General features: G+C 32.6%; 1 protein-coding gene across 4 annotated transcripts; it reads right to left on the reverse strand.

The window, feature by feature from the left end:
- Window positions 1-1,827: 1,827 nt before the first annotated feature.
- On the reverse strand, window positions 1,828-6,050 carry LOC140965858 (uncharacterized). 4 transcript variants are annotated; one of them, XR_012173160.1, is made up of 9 exons: window positions 5,895-6,050; window positions 4,168-5,356; window positions 3,983-4,073; window positions 3,727-3,884; window positions 3,583-3,634; window positions 3,364-3,443; window positions 3,159-3,252; window positions 2,313-3,063; window positions 1,828-2,219 (listed from the first exon to the last, which is right to left on the reverse strand). XR_012173160.1 is itself a non-coding variant. In XM_073426075.1 (8 exons), exons 2-8 carry the CDS (start codon window positions 5,329-5,331, stop codon window positions 2,531-2,533), a joined length of 2,172 nt encoding a protein of 723 aa, XP_073282176.1. In that variant the 5' UTR covers window positions 5,332-5,356; window positions 5,926-6,050; the 3' UTR covers window positions 1,828-2,530. The 4 variants fall into 4 exon arrangements, 3 of the variants coding, with proteins under 3 accessions (XP_073282176.1, XP_073282175.1, XP_073282177.1); XM_073426075.1 differs by having other exon boundaries at window positions 1,828-3,063; window positions 5,926-6,050; XM_073426074.1 differs by having other exon boundaries at window positions 1,828-3,063.
- Between the last annotated feature and the right edge of the window lie 6,313 nt (window positions 6,051-12,363).

Genomic DNA, 12,363 nt, shown 5'->3' on the forward strand with positions numbered 1-12,363 from the left:
AAGAACTGACAAGGGATCGTCCATAAAATCATTTGTTTAATCCCAAACCCTGTAGAAATTATGATGTGATTGCTTTGCTCAACGAAGCTCTATTCAGGCTCTGTGTCACGATCATTCTTTCCTTTAAATGTGTGGCAAGAATCTCTGTCGACACAGATGAGACTGCAGGAGAGCCAAAACAATTGCTATAACATGCATTTGAGATTGGCTTAATATTGGCAGAGTGAGATTTGAGATTCAGTTAGGTTGTGTTCCGATCAATGTATCGGATTTGAGTTGAAATCCCGACTCAGCCTTATTCTTAATTATTTCTATTGAAGTTTAGATGAAGAATGATGCATCGAGGAAACTTTTAACTCAATCTCCATGTGGAAAGGCAATGCGATTAGATTCATCCATGAAATCCGAACCCCTTTTTGAAGCCCGGAAATAGAAACACGGTTTGTGTTTATATTAACTACTCGTTTTTATATTAATAATTAAATTTGAGTTTAATATATTTTGTCATGCAATTGTAAGGTACCTAAATTTAATCATTTTGAGGATCTTACCAATCATGCAATTATTTTTGCTTGAAAAGTCAAGTGCAATAAAGTTGATCGAATTGGTGTTGTTTGATTTGATTTTCATGGTATAGGGTCAAGTCTACTAATAAGAAGTATGATTCAACGTAATTCACTATATCCACGTTCATTTACCTCAGAATAGGGGTAGGGGACGACGATTGCTACCATCACGCTGTATCTATAATTTCGTTTTATATTTGATTTTATGAACGTTATGTACACCTTCGTATTAATGTAGTCTGCGAAGTATGTTAGTCTGATAAGCCCCGTAATGGGCAAATCATGTGCAATTGGTTTGTCCGAAATGATATTGATTGGAAAAATTAAACTCATGAATATTTGTCAAACACTCACATACTCTACCAACTCGAACATTCCTCATATTCTTATTATTATCATAGAATTGATGAAGTCCTGCACTCTGTCTTTATGATTTTTTGTGTAATATTTAAATCATAAAAATAGAGTGTGAATAAATTTTTGCAGTTACGATGACACTTTATTATTATTATTATTATTATTATTATTATTATTATTGTTGAGAAGACGTCATGTTTTAAAATTCTACCAACAATTTGACTTGTCTGTTGAGTATCTTCTGGGTCCTCGTATCACGTGATTTGCTCCAATAATGCAAATGACTCTATATTTCATTCTATATTTTTATGTCCCTAGCTATTAATTTTGATTTTTAAAGTTATAATCAATCATACAGGTAATAAACAAGGCATGCACAAGATTTGTGCAACTCCAGACAGAATCCAAGGCCCCAATTTCGATTCGTACAAATTTATGTAGGATTTAATGTAATATGTTTGTCAGAAGTTTAAAAAACATAAAAAAGAACTCTAAAATGTAATAAGCTCACGTATATATATTTTTTTCTAAATAGCAAACACATTCAACCTCGTAGTAAAAAAAAAAATCGAGCAGTTTTATGTCTGATTCTATAGACACGGAGTTTGAATGTAATTAATTTTAAGATTTTTCTTTATTTCTTCTTTTTTTTTCTGCAAAAAGTTTTGATGTGATGATATATATTATGAGCACATATGTGACATCGCTGAGATGACGTCCTATACATCCAACAAACGGACGTCATGTACATTAAATGCTCGCATCGAATCTTATAGTAGATGCTCAATATATCAAAACTTATATATACACACATAAATCACATAAATATGTATTCAATTGAACCAATTATTAGCACATTTCAAATAAATTAGTTACTCCTACTTCACACATAAAAATGTGACTATAACATTAAAATTTCATTAGCAAAAATCACTTAAATTTGCAATATTTCTGAATTCTGAACACTACAACCAGAAGAGATCCACAAACTGGTTACCCCCAGCCCGCTGGAAAACGTCTCCCGGCCCCTCCCCGAGCCGTGGCCAGCCCAGCAACCTTCGAGTCGTGATCAAAAAAATGGCAGACAAATTTCTTAATAATTCAGACCAACCAACATAACATAAATATGGGATTCCCCACTAAAATTTCCCCCAAACAAATCTCAGCCACCGGCTTTGCTTTCGGAGCCCCACCAGAATGAATAAATGGCACAAATTCTTCGAGGTCCCGCGAGTAATTCCATCGTGCATATCAGTCTCTAGCTGACGTCTCCTAACACATGATTCCATTTCTTTGCTGGGCCAGAGGCAAAAATATATCGCATTAACAAATGAATGGATAAAACATAGTGAAAGCTGCATAGCTACATCGCATGCAGATAACGTAAACCTCAGCTATTTCTTTAAATGGAGTTTTTGATTCCATCCAACTGTCGTCGCCTATACAAACTTCAATTTGTGTGCAGAATTCGAAAGGGGCCGGCCTTCAATACAGCGCAAGAAACTGGATTGAGGCCGGTCAACGGATTTTCAAATATGTGACAGCCTAGATTGAAATGACTAGCAAAAAAGATGCCCATTAATTCTAGATATTTACATATCCTTAGGTTATGGGGGAATCGGTAAACCATAATTGAGGAAAGATTTTATTTTTCCATCCCAACTTGCCGTAACAAGTACTAGACCCCATGCATGAGAAGTTGATGAACTCTGGCAAGAAGTCTTGAGAAGTTTGTACTGAGGTTTACACATTGGAGACGATGCAGCCCGAGAAATGGTAGTTGGAAGCTTTTCCTCGGGCCAAGTGGCGGATCCCTTTGGGTTTGATTCAAGGAAAAATTCTTGCCCCAAAGAGAAATAAGTGGATGGTGAAAAAGGTAATGAATTTATAGGAGTATCGTGTTTTCTTGATTTCGACTGGCTTTCTGAGTTTCTGATTTTCAGGCCGGACCAAGGTATGACAACGGAGGCATTTGAGGGGAAACTCTCGAAGGACCTAATGGATTTTGACTGCGACCAAGTAGATGTACCAGGACAGGTGTAGTTCCACATATAGACATTTGAATCCTCAGACACGGAGACAATGTGTTTGCTGTCTGAAGTAAATGAAGCGGAGATCTGGTTCCCAGCATTTCGTAGACCTGAAAAATAAAGAAAATAATCTGATTTTCACAAAATGTGCGATTTTATATTATCATGCAAGTCGTCAAACAACATGAAGGAATCAAGAGTGTACCTTTGTACTTAATGATCACATCCATCCCATTAAGAACTCTGACTTGTGAATCCGCACATGTTACCAATAGTTTGCTGGGGTCTTGTGGTAAAAACTGCTCCCCAGAATGACAAAATTAGTAGGAATATTGAAAGAATTTACCAAAAAAAGAAACTGAAACGAAATCAAAACAGATTAGCAATCTTTGAAAGTTAATAACAGCAACCTGGAAGCCGGTTATTCTTCTACAGGGTGATTTCTTCTTACCACCTAAGCATATCTGAGCATCCAATTGAATTTGATTATCTGATACAATCAACATAATTTCATCCAACACTTGTTAGTCGCAGAATGTAAATGGCGATTTTGTGACAAAATCAGGGCTCTCCCAGTAAAGCATTAAATAAAAAGCATAAAAATTATCAAAGAGTTAACTTAAAAGCACCTGATATGTTAAAATATCGACAGGTTCCCGTAATGGAGCCAATAACACCACTCTTTATGACAAGAAAATATAAACTGAATCAGTTTGCCTCCTGATTTATGAGCTAAACTTGTTAACATGAAAACAAGCAATATGCAAACAGACCTGACCATCAGGGTGGTAAGAAACGGCTGTTATTATGTCCTTTGTTTCTGTCCAATTCACAACATGACAGCCATTTATTTCCCAAATTCGAACCTTTCCGTCGATTGAACCACTGATGAAGTAATCATCATTCACAGGGTTAAAATGAATGCAGGTTACTGCATAGAATGAATATTTGAGAAATTCAGTACTTCTGAGCCATGTGCAATATTAAATTTTTGGGCAATTCAATAGATTACAGAGTATATGTACATACCATAGTCGCTATGAGAGAAAACCTTGAGACACTGATCAAGTCCAACCCGCCACAGACGAACAGTTTTATCAACCGACGATGAAAGCAAACACTGAGAGAAAACAAGTAAAAAGTCCTTAATTCATAGAAACCAGTTTCAAATAGTTATAATATATCAAAATAAATTTGTGATGATTAGGCAGTACATCATTCTTTGACCAAGAAAGATCCAAGATCTCTCCTTTGTGTCCTTGGAACACATGCAGTGGCTTCTCCAAGATTCTGAAAACCTTTGGAGGGAAGATAACGCATGCCGAATCTGGTGTTTTTTTAAGATTCTTGGATTTGTTAACGCTATCATTCTGTGCCGTAAGAGGTCCTAACTCAGACAAATGGTTTACAGAGAAGTACACACATGACGGATCCACATCTGCAACGTCAAATGTATCAGATCTTTCATCTTCCACCACTTGCCATACTCGCACAAGCTTATCTTCTCCTGCACTTGCCAGGTACTGACCGTCGGGACTAAATTTCATAGCCAATATTGAAGATTTGTGGGCTTGGAAATCTTGTCCCACAAAAAGGGCTGAAAGTTCCTTCAGCCTTCTCTGATAATGGCGAACTCCAACTCTCTGAGCCCCAGTCTCTCGACCTTGCCTTAACTTATTTGACTCCACAGTACCATTTCTCGTGTTCATACTCATCATACAAGCCAGGGAACGCAATTTTCGAAACCACCTATCCTTTGACCTATTCATTGTTCTTGTTGCATCTTCATTACCCTCCAGCTCTCTTTGTACAAGTTTCTGAACCAATTTAGGCGATTGAGAATCGTTCTTAGACTCCCCGAATATCGGAACTCGGGAATTTGTGTCCCTAATTTTTCCTAGCTTCTTATTTCCTCCCCATTGGTCCACACAGTATTCACTTACACCATCAGAAATCCCACAGCAGATCCTACCTTCATTTAAATCCACTTGGCTGAACAAATCCAAATCATCAGTAGACCAACTCGATAAAGAAGACCTGCTCGAAGAAAATTCGTCTTCCACACCCGAAGTTCTCAGAACAGCCCCACTATTCTGCATAATTCTCCCGACGTTTCCTCTAAACACACCACCATCGTCACTGTTGTCGCGTATATCAACCGAATCACCTCCTTCTAACCCATTTTCATTCAATCCCATCCATCTAACAAATTTCCTTCGACGTTCATCAATACTTTGGGGACTACTAATCCATACGTCGTATTCCCAATCTTTGTAACCATGGCAACCATCAACACAATCAAATGTTGGTGAAATTTGATCCAATGCATCAAAAAATCGTGAACCTTCTTCCGCTAAGACGCTGAAGCTATCCATCATTCCTAGACTTCAACACATGGATAAACTGAAATCCACGAAAAGAAACCAACTTTAACAAACAGTATGAAACGAAATGTGGCTAATACCATTCCGATATAACACCTTTGACAATAAACAAAGCACAGCAGACGTCAGAAAAAATAACAAACAATCAACACGGTAATCAAGGTTTCAGAAACATTGAATATTAATTAAATAAATTTACCAGGACAAGAAGAACAAAAAAAAGTACAAATTATAAAAACAATAGATCCAACACGGATCCCTATCCTCACCCATTGAACCTAGTCTCCGCATGAATACCTCGTGACCTTCCCAGAAGTAAAAAATAATCAATTGTTTGATTCATTTTATACTACTAGCCTAGAAAATAGAACCCATATATATATTTTTTCGTAAATACTAGGAAAACCCCATTTACACTCAGCACAAGACGTGAGAACCCAGTATCAAGATAACAACTTTCGGCCTGTAGACACCAATCCGACAGCGTTTTAACAACAGCAAGTAAGAAAAATTAGCAAAAAGGAAAAGGCTCGCCTCGTAAACAAGAATAAGATTACCGAATATTCTTTAAATGTAAGATTTTCTCACTTGGGTTTGATTCAGCTTCTAGCCATTAAAGCATAAAGATCAAGAAGGATAGCTTTGGGACTCTCTGGAGTGGAAGAGTAGCACTGAAAAAATGGTATAGATAGAGAGAGTGCTTTAAAACATTGTAATTTTTTTATTTTTTTTTAGAAAATTGGGTTAAATAAAAATAAATTATATAATAGAGGATGAAACATTTATTTATTTATTTATTTATTATTTTTACATCGAAGATGCTACATTTACATCAAATTAAGATATTTTTCATTATTATTTTTTAAAAAAAAAGATATCTTGAAAAAAAATTTACTGGGATGCAATAAGAAGTAGTTTCCGGATTTTTTTTTTTAAATCAACATCCAGCAAAAAGCAACCGGAATATTTTTTTAAAAAATTATTCATTTTAATTATATTTATTTATTTTTTTAATGAGATAGGTTTGGTGATCATTTTTGTATATTTATGGAAAATTGGTACAGAATTGGATCGTAGTATAATCAATTTCATATACCAAATTAACAGTCAAAACTTTTGAATGTTTTTAATTATGATACCAGATTTTGTTTATCTGAGATTCTGAGAGTGCACTCCCCCGCAAAGCTTGTGATTTTCTTATTGCGAGTTATACTGATTTGAAATCTATTTTCCTTTATANATTTTATTTAATGTTTGACTTAAAATAATTAAAAAAATATTGTAAAAATTGAAAAAGTTTTTTCTTATGTTTAAGCTTGTGATAATCTCTCTTAAATTTGAAAAAGCTTGAAGTTTGATGTGTTTCACATTTTTTATAACATTGTTGGATCAACTAAATATCGGTGATTTAACAAACTGAGCTCATTTAAAATGATAACGAGTTAAACTGGATTGTAATGAACATGAGCTAAGCTGAAAGTGTTATAAGACAAAGTCCGTTTGAAGCCTAACGGATATCAAGGTATACCGAATTGATAGCTGAAGATCAACTGGACTAAAAGATAGTTGAGTAAATGGAGAAACATTCTCTGAATAATCTGTTAAACTACTCATAGTTACAAAGCTGAATTATTGAATAAAGTATTATGTCATAACAGTCTCTAAATCATCATAAATCCGCGACCACTGCTTACAATATACGAACTGTCAGAAATGACAGTGGCGTGAAAAAATATGAGATTAACGGCTATCATATTTGGAACGGATATAATATTTGATTTTGCTGACCGTTGAATACAATTCTATAAATTGAGGAACTTGTAAATCATTTAGTCTCTCTGAAATCATCGCACAAGTTCGGTATTCAAGCTTTCAGCAGCCCAACTGCTTTCAATATTTATTAGCATATGCTTAAGTATTATATCAGATTATTGAGAATCGATTTGTTCTTAATTTCCCATAAGGAAGAAGAGATGATGTATGAGTTATTCAAATATTCAAACATCCTGAAACATCTGTGTTATTTACATTTCAATCGGTTTACTCTTGATAACTCAACTATTTTTTTATTCATTTTTTATTGTTCAATCTGTCAGTTTCGCTTCATTTTACACAGAACTTATCTGATTAGACAACTTACATTGACTTGACAAGAATTATCGAATTCAAAGTTGTTAACCCGACAAAGTAGTGTGATTGTTTATTCAACCCACCTCTATCCAATAACTCGATCCTAACAACATTAAATTCAAGTGAATTAGTACATATTATGGAGTTAATTGACGTATGCATTACCAAGCTAAAGAAAACAAAATCACAATAGTGATATTTGTATAAAATATATGTAAATCTGGTGCAAATTTCATTCAACAATTAGTGGACAGGTGAAGATATCCGACCCGAATCACTAATTTATTCAAGAATCAAAAGGATTGTTTTTATTGGTCTAAATTGAAGGCATCCAATAAAGAAATACAACTTTAATAAAGCGGACATACATATCTATACACACATAACAAATGGCTTGGTTCCAATCAATTCCTTAATTAATATATACTAGCTACTTGACACACGCGGTGCATGTGTACGATTTTTTTATAATTATCGAGAGCTTAAAGTGAAATTTGACAAATTATCGAGGGACTAAAGTGCTATTTGAATAGTTGTAATTTTTTTAAAAAAATGTTTTTTGTAATTTAAAAAAAATAAAAACAAAAATGTAATTGTGATATAAAATAAGGGCAAAATCGTGAAATCAAAAAACAGACCAATTTGTTTTGTCTCTATTAGAGAGATTCTTAATATATAGTAATAGATATATATATATTCCATAAAATTAATTAATATGCAAGGTGGACATGAATGAGAGTTTAATTTCTGATTTTGTCTTTGTTTTGTTTCTCATTAAATTTATTTTAGAACTCGGGAACGATGGTAAATCTTTGGCTTTTAGATTATTTTTGGAATTTTTTTTAAAGTTCGGTTCTCTATTCCCCCATTTATAGTTCTTGTTGATATTAGAAAAATATGTTTGATTATATATTAATTAAATTTTGGAAAAACTAGGTTGTGATGTAGTATAACATAAGTATAGATAGTGATATATATCAAAATGATTCGTATGAGTATCAATTTTTTAATACGAATATCCTATTTTATTCGACATATAAAAGTATTACTTTTTGTTAAGATCATGGACTTAAATCTGACTAAACTCAAAAGCTAATTTAAGTAAGATGATTGTTAAAGTCCATATTTACGACTCACAATAACTTAATTCAGCAAATGTGGAACATCTAAAGTACCTTGTCACGTCAAAAAATGAACAGTTAGAATATGAAGTTTACAAGACATTAGTGGATGACCCATAACGATAGTGCATTACATAATAATAAGTCTTGATTCTGATACCATGTTAAAATCATAGATTGAATTTTGGGATAGAGTTAAATCGAAGTCCATAATTATAACATTTTTTATTTCAAATATGAACCATATCTAGTCATCATATAAAATAAATTAGTGAAATCTCACTTGATACTTATTTTATTTTATATTTCGAATTTTAAATAAAGGTATGCTTAGTAAAAAATAATATAAATATTTGATATCAAATCAAAGTCACCATCAAGAAAACTGTTTTCCGAATCGCCATTAGTTGAAAGTGAGGGAAACACCTGATGTGTTCCAATCTCATTAATTATAGGAAAAAATTATATTGTTTTCTTTACGATCGGTTATATTCCATATAATAATCTAATTCCTGTGGAAAATAACATTAATTCTTCAAAATAACTTTTTTTAAAAAAAAATTAAAAAATAATTGCGTCTCATCAAAATTTTCTGGTATAATAATATATATTAATGGCCCGCGACGTGACACAAACCATATGTTTACAAAGTGGTGGGATCCTAAGGATTTGACAAATTTTATAAGTCTATGTATGTATATATAGGGTTAAAACAAATTAAATAAATAAACTATTATTGAAAGCTTTTTCGGTGTATAAATCAATAGTGACACTATTCCATATATTTATATGTCGCCAATTCTTGAAATCTAATGATAGCCACAATAATTGGGTATATCGAGATTTCTCTTTCAAGTAAAATCAATTCAATTACGACTTCTAAAATAGGTCGATTGACTTATTTCCTTGCAAGAATTTCAGTTCCGGCCATGTGGTGAAAATCTTGGTTGCCTCATACCTTTATAATTTATTTAATTAAAAAGTTTTTTTTTTCTTCCCATTTTACTAACAAAGATAATGTCAAAATCTCTTGTTTGCATATACATACATGATGGACATATTTGATATGTTCAAACTATCATATGAGTAATGCTTTTAAGTGTTAATACAATGGCTATAAGAAAGTTACGATGTTTTTTTTTCAGCACGATCAATATGAAATAACTCATAATTTGTGAACTCTTTATAACCATTGTATCGACAGTCGTTTTACTATCCATATGATCACATATTCGAACTATACATAGTCATCAACAAAGTCTTACAAACACCGAAAATCATTAAAAACCAATTTTTTCGGATGAATGAAAAAAAAAGTGAGTATGAAAATGATACGCCATGAATTGTTTTGCTGGATGAGCCATTATATCTACCATGTTTGACATCTGATTAAGAGCCCACAAAAGGTGGTGTGTAATAAGGGCATGAGTCGTCGCAACCCAACAAATTAGTGGGAATTAGTCTCTTTAATTTAATTATAGGCATAGATGAATATTAATTAATTTTTTATATTTTTTTAAAAAAACAAATAAAATATCTATAGAACGAAAAATATGACATATCGATTATATATATTTATATTTATATATATAAATATATATATATATAAGGTTGGGAATGATTAATTGGTGATGCGTACTCAGTAACCACCATGGATGGCCAAATAGTCAACGTCTGCTCTATGCATGGAAATTGTTTTTCTTTTTTAAGCTATGCATACGTATATATGTATAGATTTTATTCAATGATAGAAATTATATAATACTTAAGATTAGAACTTGGATCTAACTCAACCTCAAAAGTTAGCTCAAGAGGAGAAGATTGTCCAAGCCTAAGGATGTAATCGAGTCGAGCCGAGCCGAACTCTTGAATGTTTGAGCTTGGTTCGTTTATAATCGAGCCGAGCTCGAGCTTTATTTAACGAATATATGCATAGCTCACGAGCTTATTCAAGCCTTTATCGAGCTTGAACAAGCTTAATAAATATAGATTATACATTTAAGTTTTCATTAAATTAATTAAAATGTAAATTATATATTTAAAGAAAAAGGTATATTATTCTTATTAAATTTTGTAAATTTATTATAATAAATAAATTTAATAGATTTTTCTATATATTTCATAAATAATATAAAAAATCAATAATCAAATATCAAAACTATTATTTTTTCATCTAAAAGATTACTCATGAATTTACCAACGAACATGTTCACGAGCTAACGAGCCGAGTACTGTAAAGCTTGAGTTTGGTTTGTTTATCTTAACGAGCCTTATTAAACGAGCTCAAACGAGCTTTTATCGAATCGAGCTTCGAATAGCTCACAAACGGTTTGGTTCGTTTACATCCCTATCCAAGCCCATATATACAACTCACAGGTATTTTATACAACCGATGTGGAACAACTAACACACCCCCTCACGTCCAGGAATGAACATCTGGAGCGTGAAGTTTAAAAATAATCCAACTATAGACAGAACGGGTGGTCCAACACGTAACGGTGGAACCTGAGCTCTGATACCATGTTAAGATTGTAACTTGGACCTAACTCAACCTCAAAAGCAAGCTCAAGAGGGGAGGATTGTCCAAGCCCATATATACAACTCTTGGATATTTTATCCAACCGATATAGCTAGGACAACTAACAATAATTAATCTTGCGATAGAGAAATGTAAACATAGAGAAATATAAAGCAAATATATATAAGATCATTGGTCGAGATGCTGTAAAGGAAGAATCACGTGAACTTTTGGATGGTCATNACTGATGAACATAAAATCGATCGACAAAGTTTACAAACCAAAATGCATACAATAAAATTGCCCCCTTTTAGTATAATGTCTTCAAATAGTACGACAAATACATCCAAGCTGGATGTTCGAGTTAGTTGAGTAAATTTCATCAATGATCAGAATTTTGATTCTTTTTATCAATATTTTTCGAAGATTTTATTCAACGAGATTTACCTGACTGATGTAGTTTGTAGGATATTGTATTACACTCAATGCTTACATCTTGCATGATAAATTACAAAAAAAAAAAAAAAAAAAAAAAAAAAAATAAAAAAAAAAAAAAAAAAAAAAAAAAAAAAAAAAAAAAAACTCTTGAATTCAACTATAGATCTCTTTTTAACTTTTTTCATTTTCAAGAATTTTCTATTACTCTTGAAGAAAATGAAAAATGTCATCATATGTGTCAATCTAAATGTATATTGCATGATGTTTAATTATGTTCTTGTATGAAACGAAAAATGAAATTATTCGATTGAAATTCGACCATTTGGTCTAATTAATTTTTGAGAACTTGGGTTGTCATGGGATTATAACAAAGGTGACGCCTCGTGACTCTAGTAATCTTGATTTCGAATCTCCCGTCAGGTGCGTGAGATGTTTAGTTAATTGAGTAATATATTCGTTCACCAAAAAAATTCCAAAATTTTAAAAGTTATATCTCAAGTACCAGGAAATTGATTCAATTCAAATGCTAATAAAAGTTACCGACAAAATAAAAATTACCCGAACAGAAAGTACAAATAAATACAATCTACGGGATAGCGTTATTCAAAAAAAAAAAATATTTGAAGAAAAAAACAGTGGCTATAAATGGATTGCACATGTTTAGGCCCAAAAACATATGGATCGGTTCCGGATCTGTTCCTGGGGATCCCCGTTATGACCCAAATCTGAACATTGTTGCGGACAATATATTTGCCTATTTGGTGCTATGTTTTTTCATATCACTTCACTCAAAATTAAGTATATTTAATGAATACAAGT

The sequence above is a fragment of the Primulina huaijiensis genome, unplaced genomic scaffold (assembly GCF_012295235.1).
Source record: "Primulina huaijiensis isolate GDHJ02 unplaced genomic scaffold, ASM1229523v2 scaffold15321_ERROPOS2250371, whole genome shotgun sequence".
Lineage (NCBI taxonomy): Eukaryota > Viridiplantae > Streptophyta > Magnoliopsida > Lamiales > Gesneriaceae > Primulina > Primulina huaijiensis.

Coding starts and splice junctions, on each gene's coding strand:
- LOC140965858 (XM_073426075.1), bottom strand. CDS start 5,331: ATGATGGATAGCTTCAGCGTCTTAGCGGAAGAAGGTTCACGATTTTTT. Junction 4,074..4,167: donor TTTCTTGGTCAAAGAATGAT/GTACTGCCTAAT, acceptor GTTTTCTCTCAG/TGTTTGCTTTCATCGTCGGT. Junction 3,253..3,363: donor GAAGAATAACCGGCTTCCAG/GTTGCTGTTATT, acceptor TCTGGGGAGCAG/TTTTTACCACAAGACCCCAG.